Raw genomic sequence first — 22,229 nt, forward strand, 5'->3', positions numbered from 1 at the left:
CTGCCTCCGGGTTGGACACACAGCATATCAGGTCATGGCCACCATTGCCTACCTATGCCCCAAGAATCCTTCGCCCCTCCTGTCTATACATCTTGTGCACCGTGTTGTCACTTATGCTGCGGGGTCCTTGCCTGCTACATCCTTGCTTCTCTCCATTGCCTTTCTTCCAGCTGGCAGGAGCTCCACATGCTGGCTCTGGGCCACTCTGATCAACCACCATCAGGGCAGGCTGTGTGCAGAGCGGTTCACCTCCCACCCATGTCCCACCTGCAAACCCAGTTTGCACACCCTGGAGAGGCCCAGCAAAGCACTGCGCTTCTAAATCAGTCCCCCACAATCCAGAGATCATGCTCCAGTCTCATCTGAGCTTTCACACACAGGTTTGCTGGTAGAAGGGCAAAGCAGCACTAACACTTAGAGTCACAGAACCATTGAGGCTAGGAAAGACCTCTGAGATGATCTAGTCTAACTGCTCATCCAAAGCACCAATATTGCCTGCTAACCCATGTCCATAAGTACTTCTTCTACCCTTTTCTCTAATACCGTCAGGGACAGTGACTCAACCACCTCCATGGGCAGCCTGTTCCAATACACTGTCACTCTTTCATAGAATAAATTGTTCATAATATCCAACCTGAAACTCACCTGGTGCAACTTGAGGCCATTCCCTCTTGTCCTGTTATTGTTACCTGGAAGAAGAGGCTGACCTCCCCTTTGCTACATCCTTCCTTCAGGTCACTGTAGAGAGCACTGTGGTCTCACCTGAGTCCCCTCTTCTCCAGCCTGACCAACCCCATTTCCCTCAGCCGCTCCCCATCACACTTGTGCTGCAGACCCCTCACAGCTCTGCTGCCCTTCTCTGGACACGCTCCAGGGCCTCCATGTCTTTCTGGCAGTGAGGGGCCCAGATCTGAACACAGCACTTGAGATGTAGCCTCACCAGAGCTGAGTACAGAGGGATGGTCACTTCCCTGCTCCTGCTGGCTGCACTATTGCTGATACAGTCCAGGATGCAATTGGCCTTCTTGGTCACCTGGGCACACTGCTGGCTCATGTTCAGCCAAGTGTTGACTAATATCTCCAGTTCCATTTCCTTACACTCTTCCAGCCACGCTGCCCCAAGCCTGTAGCATTGCCTCAGGTTTCTGTAACCAAAGTGCAGGACCCAGTACTTGGTCCCGTTGAACTTCATCCTGTTGTCCTCAGCCCAGTGATCCAGCCTGTCCAGATCCCCCTGTAGGGCCAGTTCTCCAGATCTTCTTTACGACCCTTCTTCTAGATGGGAATCACACTGTCAGGTCTCTGGCCACCCAGAACCTCTCCACCACCCCAGCACACCCCTGCCCTCTGTGTTCTTCTCATGTTGCTTTTCTGCACTTCTCTTCCTCTCTCCTCCAGATTTTCAGTGCTTCATTCTCCCCACCTCAGTCCTTTTGCTCACCACCTTATTTTCCCTTCCTGCGGGGCAATGAATGCTGTCACTTTCCCCCCAAGAAAACCCTATTCTCATTTGCTCCCTCCTTCAGGTCAGCAGACGCAAAACTACTTCAGCATCCCTGTCCTTGTGAGTCAAGTCTGAGCTTTGGAAAACTACGGTCAGCGGTGCCCCGGCGTCACGTCTCACCAGCTTTTATTGCTGGAGAGGATTGCTGCAACACACTGCGGCTGAAACCGCTGCGAGGTCTCAGTTCCAAGTGGATGAGGGAGGAAAGAGCGAGACCCGCGGGTACACTGTTACTTTCTAAAGCAAAGGCAGAGAGGAGGAATTAGAGCAGTCCGCTTACCGTTAAGGCAAGGTGGCTGGTAGAGCCTATGAAGTCACCCAACGAATGCTATAAATACCCACAGAGGGAAACTGGCTCCCTACTAGGCAACTGTAAAACAAACCACAGGATATTTTTGAAGCCGCCATCCAAAAATACAAAGAAAAGTGTGACAAGCCTCCTCGTAAACCAAAAATGGAACGGATGAGCATTTTGGCCCTGCCGTGATTTAGGGCCCCGGTGGCAGGTCCTCCCTGAATTACCGCTTTGCTCCGGCTCTTCTGGAAGCTCCGAAATTCTTCTGTGGTCAGCAGCATCTTCATGCTTGGTTGAAAGGAAAAACAAGGACTGATGTCTCAATACTTAGCGGAACTTCTGGCAAGGCTGCAGGCTGGATTCAGTGTGCTTCTGACTGCTTCGTGATCCCCAGCAATGCAAAGCAGCTGTAAGACGCTTGCAGACAGCTGCATAACCCAGAATTACAGCCGCTTTGCATCACCAGACTGGTGCAAAACAGCCATAGCACATCTGTATTCTGCATTTGTGCATGGCTTTTGCCCCACAGCGATCCACCTGGCATGCATGGCCAACACGGTGGGACTGGGCTGCCCAGAGAGCTGTGTGTGCCCCATTCCTGGAGGTTCCAGGCCAGGTTGGATGGAGCCCTGGGCAGCCTGAGGGGGTGAGTGTCGGCCCTGCCCACAGAGTGGGGTGGGACTGGGTGGGCTCTGAGCTCCATTCCAACCCAACCATCCTGTGATTCCATGACCCGGTTGCAGCGTATGGATGAATCAGAGATCCAATGGTGCAAGCACTGCCGAACTGTGAGCTGGGCCTTTGGCAGCTGTGGGGTTTGTACAGAATTGTGGAGGTTGTCTTTCCTCCTGCTCTTTTCACCAGCCATACGGTCACGCTGTGCACATCGCGCCGTACCGGTTCTATCTCCGGAATTTTTTGGAGCGTTCTCCCGTTTTTCCGAGGTTTCCAATCGTTCCATCCGGCGCACCGAGACAACAGCGCGCATCTTAAGGCGCCTGTGAGCCCGGAGGGCTCCGCGCGGCCCCAGCCCCCTGGCAGCCCGGGAGGAGGTGCGAGCAGGGCTGGGGGGGGGGGGGGGCAGGCCCCTGGTCCTTGGGGGGCGGATGCTGAGGAGCCGAGCCCGCAGTGGAGGGGAGATCAGGACCTCTTTTTCTTTCTTTCTTTCCTTTTCCCCTCTTTCTCCCAGTCTGGCCAACTTTTCTAACTTTTTCTTCTTCTTCTTCTGCACTCTTTTCTTTTCCCCACTCGGAGAAGCCACGCCGTGGAAAGACGGGGTGGCGGTGGAGGAGGGAGAAACCCCTCCCCTTCCCCTCCCCCGTGGCTCCTTCCTCGGAAAAGCCACACTTGGGGGGTTTCCTCCCTTCCCTCCCTCCCCCCTCCCCACTCCGCGCCGCTCTCCGCGGCCGAGCAGCGCCCGCCAGGCACCCCCCGGCCCGGTAAGGCGCGCCTCGGCCTCGGGCCGGCGTTGAGGGTGAGGGCGGTGGGATGCGCGGCGCGGGGCCGCCTCGGTTTCGCTTCGGGGCGGGAGAGCGGCGGGGGAGGGCCGGGCAGCGCGGCTTTCGCCCCGGCGCCGAGGGCTCGTTCGCACCGGCGGCAGCGCGACCCTTCGCCGGGAGGTGCGGAGAGTAAGCGGGGCGCGGGGGGAGGGAAAGGGAAGAGGGCTTCGTGCTTCTGGCTCCGGAGAGCCCGGAGGACAGCCGGGGCCGGGAGGGGGGCGTGCGGTCCGACCGAGAGCGGGGCGAGCGGCTCTCCGCGCTTCTCCGCCCTCCGCAGCGCCGCGTTCCGCGCCGTGTTCGGCGATGCGGGGTCGGGCGGACGGCTCCGCACCTGCGCTCCTCCGCACGCGCCGCCGGTGCTGCCCCGCTCGGCGCTCCCGCAGGGTCCGCTCTGCGCCTCTTCCCAGCAGCGGGTGCTCTGTCGGAGAGTTCTGGTGCAAGCTCGGTCTGTGCTCCTCATAGCACTTCTCCCTCCCCCTCCCCCCCTTCGTGTTTTTTTTGTTTTTTAATTTAATGTAATTTAAGCTTGCAAACAGGATCTGAACGAACCCTGAAGGTAACTGAGAGGAACTCAAGAATGTTAAATTCGTATCTGTGGCCATTTTTTTTTTTTGCATCCCCTGGCATGAGGGAAGGACGGGGATGCGTCTCAACCATTGCTTTGGGAAGGTTGGGGTAAGGAGTACATCTGCAGGCTGTGCTCAACCTGTAACCCTCCGTGTCGGGGCTGCTCGGTGATGGCAGAGGAGTTTGCACTCAGAGTGTCAGTGCAAAACCCGGCCACATGCTGACCGTGCTTAATTCTGCAAAACGGGGTGGGATGAGAAGCAGCTGCAGCTTCCTGGTGCTTCGTTTGGTGGTGACCGGGCGGGCCCTCGTGGGGCCGTGCAGCCCTGTTTCATTCTCCAAACAGCCATCGAACAGCCCGTGGGGTTTCAGCAGCCTGCAGCCACGTGCTTGAGATGATGCTTGTTTCCAGGCTGCGCTGAGCCACAGGTAACCAACCCGTGGGTGTCAGGGAGCACAGGGGCGCCGTGGGCTGGTGGAGCCCCCCTCCCCCAAGGCTCTGTTTGGAGAGGGCTGAGTTAGGTTTCCAGATGACAGCTTTGAATAGCAGCTGGTGCCTCTGTCTGCAGTCCAGCTGGAATGCCTGTAGAGCTGGTGGGCAGTCTGTGCAAGGGCAGATTCCTCGCTGCTGTCACTAACTGTGTGGCTGTGCTGCCGAGAAACAAACTGGAGAGCGTGCTGGGTTCATTCCCTGGCTTCTCCTTCTCTGGAGTTTCATTCTTCTTTCTCCCATTCAGCAAGGTGCTCCCATAGGGCATCCCTCGGCCTCAACCCGAGGCTGGTGCAGAGCAGGCTGGCCATGCCTCCTCAGTGGGAGTGGGAGTGATGTAGGGGATGGTGGGTTTTGTAAGCGAGGTGTTAAGTGTGTGTGATGCTGGAGGCACGGTGTGTTGTTGCAAAGAAGGCAACTAATTGTTACTTTATTTATGTCCCTGCTGGTATGTGGAGAGACAGGCATGATACCAGCTTACCCCCTGACTTTGCACTTCACTGCCTGGCCTTCTGTTTGGAATCCATGCACGCCCTCCAGCCCCACTGAGGCACTCCTTAGCAGAGTTTTGCTGGCCTTGGCCTCAGTGCCTTTACCCAAGCAGGTCAGTGGTGCTTGGGGCAGCAGGATTTGGTGGCTTTGCATTAGGGAACGAACATTCAGAACGAGCCAGGTGAAGTGCATTTCCCTTCTGACCAAGTGCAAGATTTGATGTTGAGATGGAGAAGCGAGGTGTCGAAAGCCCTATATTTCAGGCTCTGTGAATCACAGGCCTGGCTCAGCAGTTAGCTCATAGTACAGCAGTTAGCTCACAGTACAGCAGTATCGACTCAGCTTTAGTAAAAAGGCTAAATGCTGGTTTCCGTGTTGTCTTTGGAGCCCTTAGAGCTGCCCCTTATTTTCGTCCTCTTCAGTGGAGAAATGAAAAGGCCTGTGTGCACTTCACAGGAAATGAATGTCTGATACACGCTCGCAGGCTGCTCATTTCCAAGAACCGCTCTCAAGGTATTTTGATAATGCACATTCTCTCTGCCTTCTCCCTTCCTGCTCCCCTCGTGCTCTGTGTGCTGCTGCGTGTTCACAGTCGTGTGTGTGAACCCAAGGGGACGGCGGGCTGTGCTGGGAGCGGGCGCACACACAGGCCGTGGGGCTGCAGGAGCTCAGTGTTGGCCCTGCCCGAGAGGACGCAGGCAAAGCCACACGGAGCTGGCAGCGCTCAGCCGCCTTTGCCTGAGCACCCCCTGCAAATGCTGAAGGAAAACGTTGATTTGGGTAACGGTCCTTGTGGCTCTGCAGCTCAGCAGCGGTGTGTCTGCTTCCTTACACTTCCCTGGGAGCAAACTCGGGCTAAGGAAGGTCTGCGCCTCTGATTGGGCTCCCTTTAGCTCTATGGAAAGTCGGAGCGGTTTTTAAAGGTGATGCTTGATGCGAATGTTAAAACAAGCCCTTTGCTGCTGGATTCCTCTGCAGGAGCGTGGAGGGGTGGGTGCTTCACAGAGACAGAGCAGAGAAGAAGAGAAACGAGTGCTTTCAGATCAGCTCTCTCACTTTCCCCAGCAGCATTTCAGTGTGTGTGACTGGAGTTTTCCCCTTTTGTGAGTTTTAAAATTACTTCCTTTTCAATCTCAGTTACCTTTGAACTTCCTCTCTTCTCGTTTTATGAAAGAGCGCAAAGAGAGCAGCCTGATTGTAGGGGTGCTCCTGCTGCACCCCCTGCGTCTCTCTGCTCCATCTGAACGCTTGCAGGTGGCTTCCCAACACCCATCCTCAGGCTCATCCCCGTTGCCTTGACTCTGCCTGTTTGTATTTCAGGTGTGCCAGCTGGTGGCATTGCTGTTGCCTTCCCACCCTGAGTACTGTCCGCTGCACCCCACTGACTTCCCCCTGTTTCAGGTTTCCCCATCTCTTCCGATCGCTCCCCGCAGCCGTGCAGGTAGAATAGCTTGAAGTAGTCAACACAGAAGAAAGAAAGCCCAAACTCTGCTTGCTTTCTTAGCTCCTCAGCAGCTCCTCACCCCCCTTGCTGCTGGCATCCCGGTGAGCCAAAGGATGGATTCCCCCCCAGGCTTTCTGGTTTTGACAAACTGAAAGCTCCATTTGTTTTCATTTTGTTTATCTTGGCTACCTGCTGTCCCGCTTTCATGACAGCCATCCTCATGGAAATTTGTTCCCCACCGACACTAATTCATATTCCTTTATATCAGCTCCGCCAGCGCCAGCGTTTCATCTTTGCAAGCTGTAGAGGTTGGGGCAGGCACTGCCATGGCTGCATTTTTGTGCGTTGCCTCTGACTGTGGCCACTGCTTGCAGGGATCATCGCACACTGTCCCTTGAAGCTTTCTTAAATTGCTTCTAATGGCTCAAGTTTTTCTTGCTCGATTCTGACCCTCGGGAACAGTTGCTTTATGTTGTGTGTTGGAAATCCGCGTTGCGGGGTGGTTGTGCGCTGTACCCCTCGTTCCAGCCGCCAACTGTGCAGGGATGGATTTGGGTCCCCTGCATTTGCTGGGGCCTGAGAGCAAAGGGAGCAGCCCTCCCCTTCCCACTCAAGCCTGTGGTGCTGAGCGAGTTTTCCCTGCGGATGCTGCTCATTTCCAAGGGCTGGTGTCTTCCCTGAATTCCTTTCCCGTTGAATGTGATGGTTTCGATGAGAGGCAGCTGGCATCGTGGGGACCACTGACAGCTGTCGTGTCTCAGGGTTTACTCGTGTCTCTGACAGCACGCTGGGACAACCCAAACCAGCCAGTTCAGCCCAGCATGGTTGGAAGAAGCATCCCCAAACCAGCGGCCTGTTTGCCAGAGGTGGGCAGCAGCACCTCTGTGTCCCTCAGCCTCAGCAGGAGAGCCCGAGCTGTGGCTTTGAAGCCGGGCGCACTGATTTCCTGTTTCTAACAAGTTTTTGTATTTGAATTCTCTTTTTGCCAGCGCTGCGGAGGGGGAAAACCTCCGTGCCCAAACCCAGTCTTGTGTGGGTCAGCTGGCCGGGTGTGAGACGCGGGGTTATGGTTTGATGCAGGGCTGGGACTGCTGGGAAAAGGCTGTTTGGTTTGGAAGGAGTTGTTCTGAGTTCACAGAGTGTTTCAGAGGTGTGAGGAAGGGACCGTGAAAGCCACGTTTCTTCCAGCTCTTTCGGTTAGGTGAGTAAAAGCTTTTAGCTTTCCCTACGGACCGACACCGTCGTTATTTACTTGTTTTTTGAGCATGTTATGTGGAAACCAAACATGCATGCAGGCTGCCCTGCCCTGGGGAATACTTGGAGCACGTCGGACTATCCCGTGGGCTTTCTCCTTTTAGCCCGTATCGGCAGAGCGTTGAAGCAGAAGGTACATCATGGAAAAGTGCATGAGAAGCACAAAAACAAAGCAACAAATCCACAGGGAGGTGGAATTATTTGTGGGTTTTGGGGTCCCAGTGTTATCACAGGGGCTTGATGAGAGCAGTCCTTCTGGAAGATCTATAGAAGGGTTTCCAAAGTCCTGCATGATTCCATCTATACGTGGAAACAGGAAATGTCACAGCATGCGTAGTGCTGTGCTGCCTCATATGAGATAACAAACTTACAGGGTTTTTCATATTGCATCCTGGTTGAATGCTGGTTGTATAGGGAAACATGGTTCTGGTTTGGTGTGAGTCTGTGTGGGTCATGTTCTTTTTATCTGCGTATTCCTTCATGTCAGACACGGTGTCATTTTTGCACCAGGCTCTTATTATACGGCCGTGGCATCAAAGATAGTGAGAGCTGCAGTATCCCCTTGGCCACACTGTGCTGGAGGAGCTGTGACTGACATTGGGGTGGCCCCATGCACCCTGCTTATGTCAGGAGTCGCAACAAGGATTGGCTACATGCTTTCTGATGGGATGCTCTAAGTGTTTTGCCTCGTGTTGAGCGCAAGCTTGAGCTTGCTATTACAACTCCTAAAGCTTTTTCCTGTTGCCATCATCTCTTAACATTTGGTTTTTATGGGTTCTGCTTCCTAAAGATGATGACAGTGGTAATGTCTTTGCATTTGTCCTTAGGGCATCTGTGAGCTGTCTGCTAGTTAATCACACCGTGGCTTTGGTAGCAGCAGTAATAATAATAACACCAATAATGTGTCTGTTGCTATCTGAAGTGCTGTATAAAGCCTTCTGCGGTCGTACAGGGTGAGCAGGTTGAGGCGGAGCAACCATCTCCAGATTTGTTGCATTTCACACCCGTATTACAGCCAACTAAAGGGCTCAGCCATCTGTTTGATGGGCATCTCTTTCTTTCCAGAGGATGGATGCGCTCTCAAGGACAGCTTTGCAAAAACTCAGCATCACTGCATCAAGCTTCCTGACCTGGGACCACATCCAGGCCTGACATCTAGCAGCTCTTCCCTATGGACGGTAAATTTCAAGAGGTAAGTGAGCCCTCCAAGAAAGAAAAGTGCAGGAATGAGTCCTCTCTGGGTGCCTGAAGCCACCATTGAGTGTGCCAGCTGTATCCAGTCCCAGGGCTGGCTTACACAGCAGCTGCACACAGCTGCCTGCTTCACCGTCTCCATAGGCGAAATGCGATGCTTTGCCTGGATAGTGAGCCAGGAGGAAGGCAGAATGCCCCGTGTCAAGAGCACTTGTTCTGAAAAGCTCTTGAACTTGCAGCAGATCAGAGGGCCTGGGGAAACTTGTCCAGCCTTTCAACCAGTAGGACACCTGTGCTTTGGGGATGTTGCTTTGGCTCTAAGTGCTGTTCTTACAGTATGGAGGCAGCAATGTTGTTGGGTGTTGGAGCTTTTGGGGGCTGTTTGGCAGTGGGGAAGGAAAACCAACAAATCTTGGTATGGCAAACCAGATGAACCTTAAAGGCGACACCAATAAGTATTTGTAGCGGGCTGACTAACACTATTCTGCCAACCAGGCACTGGTTGGAATTGGGATACTGAAGCTAAGCAAACTCATGCTGTCTGAGGATATGACCCACGTGTAGATTTCAGACCAAGTCAGAGTGCTATGAGGGAGCTATTTTTGCATTTACTTTGAATTTGAAATGATGACACAGTCTCAGTTCTTAGTCAGCCAGACTTCTAGTAGCAGTGGATTTTTCTTAAAGGGCTCAGGAGAGTGACTCAAGGTTGAAAACTGGGGCAAACAGTTGTTTTCCTGTTCTGTCAAACAGCGTCTGCAGCCTTCAACAAGTCAGAGAATCACAGAATCGTTTGAGTTAGAAGGGACTCTTGAAGGCTCTCTGATCCAACTCCCCCGCAGTGAACAGGGACACCTAGAGTTACATCAGGGTGTTCCAGCCTCACCTCATCATCTATTGATTTGTTGTTTTTAAAGTAGTCTGAAAATGAAAGGCATCTGCCTGCTTCTGTTTTCCTGTTGGGGTTCATTGTCCTACCTAGGCCTGCATGGTTCGGACCCAAGAGAAGTTGCCCTTTGGGAGGAGTGGGGCTCCTTCTTGGTCCCATCACAGCTGAAGCTTTTGAAGGCTCTTAGCAGGAGTGCTTCCTTTTTTTCCCCTTAACTCACGTAAAATGCTCTATAGCATTTCCTCAGCCAACAGAGAGGAAAAGGAAAGGGATGGAGATGCTGCAGCTTCTTGTGACGCCTGCAGTGCTGAGTCTTTGGCGGAGACAGCTTGCTCTACTGGTTGCATGGGTTGCCTTGCTTGTGTTCTGTTCACCAAATCAGCTTCCCCTAAGATTTATTCTGACTGGTTGAACACTGAGCAGCTTTCAGCTGCCTTTTACTTTATTTATTTATTTTTAATGGAAAAGAAAAAACCCAACTTGCTTAACACCTTCTTCCCCCTCCCACCTTTCTCAGGGTGGAATTTCCCTCCCACAGCAACACGTGGCTAAAGGGCAGGATCCGCAGTGTTCAGAGCAGTACCAGGGATGTTGTGGTCTGCAAATCACAGGGTAGAAAACAGAGTGACACTAAAGAGGCTTTCCAGGCTTGGACAGGGTATATGGAGGTCAGAGTCTATTGGCCTGTAACAGAGGCGTGCCTGACAGTGGCATTATTGATACCACTGCTGAGTGTTGCAAGAGGAATAAGGAGAGAAAAGGTGACCCTGGGCAAGGTGCAGCTGGGCACCTTTGTGGTGGGTCCCTTTGTTCCCCCCTAGTGAGCCCATGGCCAGAGTAGGGCCTGCTAGGGGAGGGGCACAGGCTGTTGGGCCACAGTGTTGGGCCTGCTCTGAGCATGGCCATGCTGCCAGCGACTGTGACTGGGTTAATGGAGTGTGTCAACGGACCTGGGGCAGGGCTTGGCAGTGAGCGACTGACTTGTCAGGCCCGGGGAAGTGGTATGTGACAGCTCTTCTTCTCACACTGAGAGAGCCTCTGGCTTGGGGCTGTGGTTTCTATGTTTATGTATATATCTGTACTCACTCACACACACACACAGAGAAAAAGTACTTTTTTAGTAATTGACATGACTTGGATGGATGGCTGATGGCAACACTGGGTACAGGGCTCTGTTTTCCAAAAGCAGACAGTCTGGTGTCAACATGAGGCACAGGAGATGAGCAGGGTTGAGAAAGCGAGGGAGGGCACCTGCCTGAATCATAGACTAATAGTCATAGAATGGCGTGGGCTGGAACGGGACCTCAAATCCTACCCAGCTCCAACCCCTGCTGTGGGCAGGGCTGCCGCCCACCAGGTCTGGCTGCCTTGGGCCCCATCCACCCTGGCCTTGAGTGTCTCTAGGGCTGGAGAAAAGGCAGCACAGGAACTGAAGACAGTGGCTGGGAGAGGGCAACAGCACCTGCAGGCAGTGGGGTGATATCCCTGCAGCACAAGCAGGATGGATGGTCCTGAGCAGAAATGCTCCTCAGGCATCAGCAGAGCCTGGTGTCAGCACAAGTGCCCTCGCTTGTGGCAGCTCTGAAGCTGATGGCAATGCATTTCATAGAATTAATAGGTTGGAAAGACCAGTAAGATCATTGAGTCCAACCATCAGCCCATACCTGTGACTGCTCTAGACCACATCCCTCATTGTGACATTCTTTTCTTGAACACCTCCAGGGACAGTGACTCAACCACCCCCGTGGGCAGCCTGTTCCAATGCAATGCCACTCTTTCCGAGAAGAAATTCTTCCTAATGTCCAACCTGAACCTCCCCTGGTGCAATCTGTAGCCATTCCATCTTGTCCTATTGCTGTTTCCCAGGAGAAGAGGCCAACTTCCCTTTTGTCACATCCTCCTTACAGGTCATGGTAGAGATTGATAAGGTCTCCCCTAAGCCTCCTCTTCTCCAGACTGAACAACCCCAGTCCCCTCAGCTGCTCCCCATCAAAACTATTGCTCCAGACCCTTTACAGCTCTGCTGCCCATCTCTGGACATGCTCAGTGGCCTCAGTGTCTTGTAGTGAGGGGCTCAAAACTGAACACAGCACTTGAGGTGTGGACCTGGCTTTCTTGCAGACTGGATCTGATATGAGGGAATGGTTCCTGAGCTTTGGTGGGAAGGGCTTGTTCTGTCTGCTGCTGCTTGTGGGTCTTGCTGTCTGTTCTGTTCAGCAACCGAGGGGTTGCTGAATGCCAAAATGAAAGATACCCTCCTGCTTGGGAAATTCATCTCTTCTCACTTGGGATCTCATTTCCTCTTACCAGACTCAAGGCCACTCTGAAAAGCCCCTGACCACCCAGCAGAGGGAAATCACAAAATAACGAGATCTGCTAGATATAAGCCAGCCTAAAGGATGTGCTGAGAAGCCCCTAGATGTGAAACATATGAACCCAGTGGATGCAGCACTGTAACCTGGTCCTTTGCATTGGTGGGAGACTCCAGCTGGAGTTTCTCCTGCTTGTATTTGCTCGGTGTACCTTCAGCTGTGGGGTGGTAGCACACCACAGCTCTCCTCTCTGTGAATTGTCCTCACTTGCTCAGTGCCAGGATGTAGGGCTTTGCCTCACTCTGCTTCTCTCCTGCAGGCTGGAGGCGACGGAGAAAGCATGGTAAATGCGACGTCTCCCCGGGATCCATGGGCTCTTTGAGAGATGATCAGAGGGAGGCCAGATGATCTGCAAAACACACGCACCACTGTTGCTTGTCTGCAAAGGCAGCATCGGAGTGTTCTCCCCAGCCCCGTGCCGCCCGGCTTGCCTGATCGCTTCCGGATGTTTCGCAGTTGTGAGTGGGAGGTCCTGGAGCGATCCCTCAACATCCTGCAGGCCAGTGACTTCTATTGGGGCCCGCTGTCCGTCGGGGAGGCCCACGCCAAGCTGCAGCGGGAGCCCGTCGGCACCTACCTGGTGCGGGACAGCTCGCAGGGGAACTGCTTGTTCAGCCTGAGCGTGCGGATGCCGACTGGGCCCGTCAGCCTCCGCATCTCTTTCCAAGAGGGCTATTTCCGTCTGAAGAACTGGTTTTCGGACTGCGTGGTCCGGCTGCTGGAGCTAGTGGTGGCGGGGACCCGCAACAACCCCTTGCACTTTGATGAGATGGGGGGAACTCCTCTGGTCTTCTCCGAGCCCTTGTGCCGGAGCCGCCGGACTGTGCCCACGCTGCAAGAACTGTGCCAGAGGCACCTGCCCGGTCCCACCGCTGTCATGCGGACATGCCCACAGGAGGCGGCAGTGTCACCCCTGGATGGGAGCGTGGTCCCCAACCCCTCTGCAGCCGGCACTAGGAGATGATGCCGGGTATGTGGAGGTGAAAGGATGCACGCGGCCACACTGGAGGGGCTGGGCTGGCTGCTCAGTGGGGCAGGGTGCCTGTGCCCACTGGCTGCAAAAGCTGTGTCTTCAAACATGCCTGACCTTCCCCCATATAGCTGGGGTGAAGCCAAGCCTGAAGAGCAGCTCTTCCTACTCCCGAGTCCTGCTCTTGGCTCCAGTCATGACTTATAAGCTTTGAGAACAGGGCGAGCTGCCTGTCCTGCCAGGTCAGCCCCACTACCCAAAGTGCCTAAGATAGTTTATGCTGCCAGTGTGCCTTTGTGAAGCCATATGGCCCCACAGTGCTGCATCCCAGGTACCGGTGGGCACGGGCCATGAGCTAACTGGAGGCCATGTGTTCACAGGGGACCAAGTGGCTGCACCTGAGCACAAATGCAAGACCTGCCCCTTCAGAGATCAGCACTTTCGGGGGGAAAAACGTTGCAGCCGTGTACAAAAACGTGCAGCTTGAGTGGCTTCTGCATTGCTTTATTTGAACAGGTTTTTGGGAGTGCAGATGAGTTACTTTATACTACGGGCATTGTGCTCAAGGGAGGCAGGTCTGAGGTCGGTTCTGCCCTGCAGGGTGTGAGCAGACCCAGTCCGGAGCCTCTTGTTCTCCTCATCTGATAGTATGCTGCTGCCACCTATAGGCTACAAAAAGGTGTTTTGTTTTGCCTCAAGAAGAGGCAAAGAATTTTTTATACAATTCCTGAATTTTAATAAACGTGTTTTTTATACTTATTTTTAAAAGCCAACGAATACACAATGATATTTTCATTCCCTTGCAGTGCTGGGAACCCTGTTAGTTAAGTGCAGAGATGTGGCAATCAAACTGACCCTGAATGACAAGGGAATTTCTTTCGAAGAGCAGATGCAGTACGTAAAGCAGTGGTCCTAGCTGGGAACAACAGGCGTAGCTCACCCTACGGTGCAATGCAATAAGAATTCTATGTACGTAATGTAATTCCTAAAAATGTAGGGCTGACATTTTCAGACGTATTTTTCGTGTCTTCAGACCTGCACTGAGCACTTGAAGGAAACACTGGTGCTTTGAGATCCTAGAGCATGGCACAGCATCAGTGAGCTGTAACTGCGGAGAGTGAGTGGGACAGAAAGGGATTAAATAGGGCTAGGAAAAATCTTAATGTTGTTGATTCATTTTAGGGGTGCAGGAAGGTTTGATGTCTTTGCAAACACACGACTAAAAGCAGCTACGTGGAAGGAGTTTGGTGTGTTTGGTACTGTAAATGAGGACACCTGAATGGGATCAGGGAGCAGTGGGCTTCCATGAGCACGTTGTGTGGGCACACTGCTGTGCTCACTCTGCCTTTCCCCTTCAGACCTGCACGGGGGAAAAAAAACCCAACCAAATGCACAGAGATGTGACCCTGAATTTGCTCTCTTGGCTTCAGGTGTCTTATCTGAGGAACCACTGTGTGCAGCCAGTGCAGAGAGAGATACGGCGCATTATTCATGGCAGGAGCGCTTTGGATGCTGAATTAATCTCAAGAGACTTTTGTCGTGCTGCTGGCAGTGAGGTCCTGCCCTCCTCCTGAGGCTCTGCCTTGTGAACCAAGGCTGCTGAATTAGTGCTGTGGGGGGGACCCATCCCCTTGCCAGCCCCAGGGAAGAATGGGGCAGCCCAGTGACACCGCATCTGTGGTGAGGGAGCAATTATCTCCCTGTACTGGCTGCTCATTAGACCCCACTTAGAATATTGCATCCAGTTTGGGGCTCTGTTTTGCAACAAAAATATCATAAATTGGAGTGAGCTCAGGGGTATGACCCCAAGATACTCATGGCTGCAGCACTTGCCCTGTGAGGAGAGGCTGAGGGAGCTGGGTTTGTTCAGCCTGGGGAGTAGATGGCTTTGGGGGACCTAAGAGCAACTTGCCTGTACCTGTGAGGGGGTCAGCAAAGAGTGATGCTCACCACAGCATTGCCTGGTGGGAGAAGAAGACGCGAGGATGGAAACAACTCCAGGCTGGATAGGATGGGGGGATCCATTTGAAGGCAGGTTGCTCAGAGAGGCTGCGCGGTCTCCATGCTTGAAAGTCTTTGCTACCCAACCAGGTGCACTCCTGTCACTCCTGTGCCCACCCTGCCGGCCCCCCAGGTGGCTTTGGGCAATGCCCTGGCATTCAGGGGAAGCTCTGGTCGGTCAGCGATGCGTGTTCCCCTCCTCCTGCCCACCCAGGGACTGAGGCCACATCTCCTGCCCTTCTCCTCACTCCCTTTCATCTCTGGGGCGCGCTGGCTGCCTTCCCTCCCTCCCTTCCTAAACCGGGGGTGGTGGGAAAGCACTTGGCTCATTTCTTCACCATTTACAGCCGAGCACAGGAATGCTTCTGTTTTATGGCAGCAGTTATAACTCGCTGAGGGAAGAGCTTTCTGACTGGATCGCGCTGACCTGGTGATGAACCGCTCTCATTTGGCCTGAAATGAGCATCTTGGGCTGCACGGCCAAAGGCTGCAGAACAGCCACGTTTGTGGCCAGGGCTGTGCTTGAGGAAAATCACCCCAACGAAGGAAGACGTAGTTTGGGTTTTAATAAAATCTTTGTTATTGTTGTTGTTTTTTAATTGCTCAGCAAGTACTTGTCTCTGTCTTACAAGTAAGTCAATTCCACGCAGGGCTGTAGCAAATTGATTTGAGATCTGAGGATGAAAAGCAGTGAATGACTGCCAAATATTGTTACATTATGAAAGTTTAAAGCACATTATGATGCCTACCCTCATTATCCCAGAGGAGAGGGCACGTCTTGGATCAGGATTGGTGTAAGAAAAGGAACCAATTTGGGAAGAACAAGGATGTGAGAAGTGCATCAGATGTGGCCAGCTTTACGGAGGGAGCCAGAAGCCCTTTTTCCTTAGACTCTGGAGGCAGAAAAAGGTGCACAGAGCAGAATCAGAAGAGGTTACGTCTGAGGAGTGACTGCCAGTGACATCCATGGGCTCCCAGCAGTGGGTGGGATATGTCGGCTGCAGCCACCCTGCCCCTGAGCCGCGGCACAGAGCAGCACATCGTGGCCCACATCCAAGCGCTGCGTTTGGTGGCTCCTAAAGGAGCTTATAAAGAAATTACAAACTTCCTCACAACCCCTCAAGCACCGTTCTGGGACTAGAAGAAAATTGTTTGCATTTTTATACGCTATGTTACACATTTCTCCAGCTGACTCGTTTCAGTTTGCTGAGGAAGCTTACACAGCCCTGCAGATGGTTTCCTTCAACCACTCGTCCTCACAGCCCAAATGAAAAGGTCTGGCCCCTCTGCCAGGCTGCCCGGGGCCGGCTCAGTCCCAGCGGGAAGCTGCTCCTCATCTGCTGCCCGCCAGCGCTGCTCTGGGGTCGCAAGGGTTAATTTCCCAAAATCCTCCACTGAAACTTGCTAATGACTTCCATATGTACCCCTGTGTGCGCTCAGGAGGGGCCCCACGGCCAGCAGCTCTTGTAATAACACTTGATTACCTCTGACATAAGGGTCTGTATTGCATTAGGGCTCTGCCTCAGAGCATCAAAATTCACCCAAACACACAAGTTTTGTGCAAACACGTTTCAAAAAATGCATTAACATTTCAGCATATTCACTGTGTGGAAACGAGCGCTCCTACATAGGCAAGCTTGAGAACAAAACCTTCTGCGTACCCACAGCAGTGCCTTGGTTAGGGCTTTTGCCTTGACACTATAAAATATGTATGTCCATCATTATCATAGGATCGTGGAATTAAAGTTTGAGCTGGAAGAGAACACTGAAGTCCATCTGGTCCAAACCCCTGCAATGAACAGGGACACCCACAGCTCAGTCAGGGTGCTCAGAGCTCCTCCAGCCTGACCTTGGGTATCTCCAGAGATGGGGATCTACCACCTCTCTGGACAGCCTGTGCCAGCGCCTTACCCCCTGATGGTAAAACACTTTTCCAATGTAAACCTCTCCCTGTTCATTTTGAAACCATTTCTCTGCATCCTGTCACAACAGACTCTGCTACAGTGTCTCTCCCCTGCTCTCTTATAGCCCCCTTTAGAAACTGACCTTTAAATGTGCTAAAAATCTCAGTGTGCAAGGATGCCTTGGTAGGGGAAGCTGACTATTTTGTCCGAGTTCATTTTGCAGCAATCCCTCAGACGTTTGGCATTTGCAAAGTGCTGTGCACAGCGGAGCTTTCTGCCATTGCCTGGCACAAAGGCAGGGCTGCAGAGGGCAGACGGCCATCAAAGGGAGAGCAGGTGTCAAAGAAGACCTGGCGGTATCCTCAGCTGCTTCCCTGCAGTGCTGCCAGGTCCTGGTGTGCTCTCAGCTCTTGTGATCTCAGCTGGGGCAGCAGTGCTGCCATTTTGATGCAGACAGAGCTGAGCACTTCCAACTGTCTCTCCGTAGTGACTGGCTCTGTAGGCTGGGGTTTCTCATCAGGGAGGTCTGTGCCAGAGGTCTGCAAAGCGTAAGTGACATGCAGCAGGAGGCTGAGTGCGTTTTCTTTTAAAAAAAAAAAAGGAAGAAGAAGAAGAAGGAAGCAGCCAATCAGATACTCGAGTATGAGCCTGAAACAAAAGGAGGTATTTGTTCACATGATGTCTGATAGCGACAGGACAAGGGGGAATTGCTTTAAACTGAAAGAGGAGAGGTTTAGTTTAGATACTGGGAGGCAAGTTTTTACTCAGAGGGCAGTGAGGTGCTGGCACAGCTGCCCAGAGAGCTGTGGGTGCCCCATCCCTGGAGGTCCAAGGCCAAGTTGGATGGGGCCTTGGGCAGCCTGTGGGGGTGGGTGGCCACCCTGCCCATGGCACGGGGTGGGAGTGGGTGGGCTTTGAGTTCTCTTCCAACCCCGCCATTCTGTGAATCTATGATTCTGTGATTCTCTGGGTAGGAAGATCAGAAGCAGAGGATACCCTCAGCCCCAAGTCACTGCTGGAACAGCTCTGCCCAGCACACAGTTTGTGTTGGAAAGGAGCTTCAAATACCTTGTGCAATGAGGAAGAAGAAAATCCCGCACAGCAGCGGCAGCCTCCTAGATCTGCATCCCACTCTGAGCAAACAGCTAAGGAAGATTGGTGTGTCTCCTGGACTACCTCCTTCTCTGCAATGCCACTCTTGCTGGCAGAGCTGCAGACCTTCCAGCCGCTCCCAGATGCCACTGAAATCAGTGACCAGATTGCTGATAGCCTTGGAAGGCTTTGGATGAGACCCCTTCATTTTGTGAGGCTGGTGTGAGCAAACATGGGTTTTCTGCAGTAAACATAATCACAACAAACCGTGCTCCCACCAGTTTGTGCATCAAATCATGCTGGGGAAATTGCTGGCATTCGGCATGATTAGCCTAAGCGTAGATGCCTTCCAGCTCATAAACAATAGCCTCAAGGACTGGAAAGGATCACAAACAAAGCACTTACAGACAAGACAGCATTTTCAGAAGTGACTTGAGAGCTTATGGCCATTGGGGGTTTGTCTTTTAAAAATAAACCAGAAGTAAACAAATTGAGAAAGACGTCTCTGAAGAACCTAAGAGAATGAAAGCAAGGATGTACTACTTCAAAATGGAGAGAATGAAGGTGGGGAAAAGCTTCAGGCAGGGCTAGCGGCTCTGTTTAAGATGCTCCAAACCATGTACCCACAGCACTGGGGATGGACAGGCTCTGGAAATGTCACCTGTCTGGACAGATATGGAGATACAGGGTGGGTGGAAGGAAGGACGCAGGCTGCATCCTACCTGCCTCCAGTCGGTCAGCAGGGAGAAGTCTTTGCTTCAGTTCACGGGAGGAAAAAATATCCCCTGGAAAGTACTAAAAGCAGTGAAATAATGAGGCAACTTGTATTTGTTAAGTTTTATGGGGACTCAATCTGCAAGGGGCATTCCCTGCACTGTAAGCTAGTGACAAATGGCTGCAACGCAGTTCTGTTTATGTAAACCATATTTTTTTTAATAACATTTTAATTCATTTTTTAACCTCTCATTTCTTTATAATAATAATATTTTTAATCTTGGGCCAAATTATTTAGAATTTCATCCGTTTTGTCCTGGTCCTGGCCCAGTGAATTAGCAAGCGCCCAGCTTCATACCCAAGAGCTTCTGCAGTGGGCCATATTCTTGGCTGTGATGGAGTTTCTTGCTTGTTTGGATGCCACAGGAATGGTCTCATTGCTTGTTCTGGAGTGCTGGGTTGGGTGGAGAAGCATTGGGGGCCTCTTTGAACCTCGAACTGCAAAGAGCTCTCCAAGACATTGGGATGGGATCGTTTGCTGCTCTTAGATGCTGTGCAAGGGATGGGCCAGATATGAAGGCAGCTCCAATGTATGTGCTGAAATACCTAAAATAAGCCATGCAAACAAATCAGTCGTATGCTATCCAGATGGGACTGTTCAAATCCAATAATAGCAGTAAAGTGCTCCTGAACTCTGCAGAGAGAGAGATTATAGAAGGATCAGGTATAATTATAGTGCTTATTATTACCATTCTCATCATTCTTTCTAACAAAGATTTTCAATAGGATGAAACAACTTCTTGCAGAAGAACATAATGTGTTTGCTAGCATTTTTTTTCATTTTTCCTTCCAAGGCTGTACGAGTCAGGCCTTGTAAATGGTATTAATAAATACCATAATGATCTCGGATTGTATCATCTTGCAGACAATGCCCTCTTTAGTATCCCTCTTTGGCCTTGACCACAGCACATACTTCTCCTGAATTTTCTCGCTGCTGCTACCACTAACAAAAATACCTGCAAAAATACCACCCTGCTGCACTCATCCTTGCTTTGATACAGGCACTTCCAAGCAGGATGGAGAAGCATCTTTAAAATATTAGTGGTTGCCAGTGGTTTGTCTGTCTGCGTACTGCTTTGTAGCTGAAGTAATGTAGGTGGAACCACTTAGCAGGTATTCTTTACTTCAGACAAGGTCACAGAGCTGCAGGTGTGTATCTGTGAGCAGCTGGGACCACAGAGAGAGGAGAAGGAAAATGGCCTCCAGCATTTTGTCAGCAGTATCTCCTTCCTGGGCACTGCAGGATCCTGAAAGCCTTACCCTCAGCTAGTGACTGGTGGCGTGGTGTAGCAATGCTCTGTAACTGAGTGCGGACTTCCCGGGGAGGGGATTTCTCACAGGAGGGAAGTCCCAGACCCACTCCACCTCTGTGGCTTCCCACTGCGCCAGTGAGTGTGTGGATGGTAAAACTTACGGTGACACATCGCACTCAACCTGCAGCACCCCCTGCCCTGCCATCCTCATCCCACCTCTGGTCTGATGAATGCCATCCATGCACTGAGCTCAGCTTGGAGAGAGATGGTGATGCACCAGAGCATCCTGCTCAGCCACCATGTCCGTGGGCAGCTTTGCTTTGCTCACTTCTGCTGCCTGGAGGTCCCAGGCCAGTCAGGGGAGCAGGCAGGGTGGTTTGAACAGATACAGCAGGTTTTTTTGGCGGGGAAACTTGTTTCAGGAAGGAGGGAGGGAAGGGGCGGTTTGCTGAGGTGGATCTTTCTCTTTTCTTCTCCTCTCCCCAAGCACCTCAGAAGAGCCTTGCTCGTAGCTCAATGAAAGTAGGGCAGCGCCTAACCACATTTCAAGCTGTCTGCGTTTTTGGATTCTGGGTAATTGTGATCTCTTATCTGTTCCTAGAAAAGATTTAAACAACTTATAAACCACAGCTGGGCAGAGATAATAAAGGAAGCAGTGGCAGGGTGGGGAAGGCTCTCCCCAGCACAAGCAGAGTGGGGAGGGGGCTGTGGGAGAAGTCATAGGCCCAGCTGCAGTGCAGGGGCTCCCACATGACTGCTGGGGCCATGGGGGGCCAAGGGGACTGGCTCAGGCAAACCAAAGCCACAAGTGCTAGTACTGGGCTGCACGTAAAATGTGTGTGTGTGATCATATCTGCTAATACATATATAAAGAGCAAATGGAAATATATTTAGCCATAGAAGGAGTCCAAACTCTGCTATGGTATCCATGTACCCACCTCCATGCACATGTTCTTGTTGATGCCATTTCTCCACACAGACAGGACTTCCACATTTTCCCTTCTTCCTCACTGCTGTTCTACAGCTGCCATTGCAGAGTTTGGTGTGCAGCCACACTCCTTCTGCTAGAGGGGCTGAGGTGGGCTCAAGGGCCAGACTCCAACCTCCAAGTACACAGAGAGGTTCAGAACTTCCTTCTCAGACCTTCCCCTGCCCAGCAGGTGAATGCTCGATGCTCCACCTGCCCACAAGGTTGTTTTCTGCTCTGCCTTTTCCTCCTCAGACACTGTCAGTGCTTCACACTTGCTGTGCCTGCTGGGGAAAAGCTTTGTCAGCTATTACGCTTTTATGCTTTTAAGCTGTACTCTCATCACCTGCCTCCAATTGCATGCAGGAATTTTGAGAAGGGTTTAAAAAAACTCGGTGATGATCCTCTTGCATTAGGCCAGATCTGTGTCCTGTAGTCCTGTCAGCTCAGGATGTTGATGGTAGATAGGAATCTGGAGTGGGGTGTGGGGAAAAATTGAGAATGAAAAACAATTCTATGTTGGCAAAAATCCTAGTAAAGAGATGGTTCTTCCAGCAAATGCTCTTGCCAGGATGGTTTATTTGGTTTGGATAGACAGAATAGAGTCTGGTGGCTTAAAGATGTTTTTCTACCCTAGGAGAGTTTGCTAGAACAGCTGCATCAGGCTGTGTATTCTGCACAGTTCACGATAAAAGCAAAGCTGAGGAATTAACAGAAAAGAAAGCCATCTTCATTTGCCAGTGAGATACTTGGTGACTTAATCCCTTCTCGGCCATCCTCCCAGGAGCTGGCAGAGGCCTGGTGCACATGGGGAGAGCAGTGCTGACCCAACGCAGAATGTGACTGCATGCACATGTTTGCTGCGGGTGGCTGCTGGCTCAGAGGTGGTGTTGATTGCTGCGGGTCCCTTGGCTGGAAAGCTGCCAGAGGCTGAGCAGCAAGAACTGGGCCCTAGCTAAGCAAAAAAATAAAATAAATAAAATAAAATAAAAGAAAGAAAGAAAAAAAGACTTTAAAAACCATTGGAAGTAGATGATCTTTGAGATCCCTTCCAACCCACGCCATTCTATGATTCTCTGATTCTCAAAAGAAGGGGAAAAAAAAAAACAGAAAAATGAAGGAGCTGGGGGGGAATGATGCTGGCTAGGCACAGGGGAGCACAGAGACTTGATGGAAGAGAATGAGCTTGGAGCATGGTGCAGCTGCAGGCACACCGCAGGGCATGGCAAGGTACCTGATGGCAAACAGAAGCTGCAGCTTGCCAAGGC

General features: G+C 52.0%; 1 protein-coding gene across 3 annotated transcripts; it reads left to right on the top strand.

The window, feature by feature from the left end:
* The first annotated feature begins 2,989 nt into the window (after positions 1–2,989).
* Positions 2,990–13,745, top strand: LOC140263235 (suppressor of cytokine signaling 1-like). Of its 3 annotated transcripts, none has more exons than XM_072358040.1 (3): positions 2,990–3,238; positions 8,611–8,737; positions 12,260–13,745. In XM_072358040.1, exon 3 carries the CDS (start codon positions 12,326–12,328, stop codon positions 12,962–12,964), a length of 639 nt encoding a protein of 212 aa, XP_072214141.1. In that variant the 5' UTR covers positions 2,990–3,238; positions 8,611–8,737; positions 12,260–12,325; the 3' UTR covers positions 12,965–13,745. The 3 variants fall into 3 exon arrangements, with proteins under 3 accessions (XP_072214141.1, XP_072214151.1, XP_072214161.1); XM_072358050.1 differs by lacking the exon at positions 2,990–3,238 and adding an exon at positions 3,391–3,418 and having other exon boundaries at positions 12,260–13,595; XM_072358060.1 differs by lacking the exon at positions 2,990–3,238 and adding an exon at positions 4,218–4,294 and having other exon boundaries at positions 12,260–13,595.
* Positions 13,746–22,229: the final 8,484 nt, after the last annotated feature.

This window comes from Excalfactoria chinensis, chromosome 1 (assembly GCF_039878825.1).
Source record: "Excalfactoria chinensis isolate bCotChi1 chromosome 1, bCotChi1.hap2, whole genome shotgun sequence".
Classification (NCBI taxonomy): Eukaryota; Metazoa; Chordata; class Aves; order Galliformes; family Phasianidae; genus Excalfactoria; species Excalfactoria chinensis.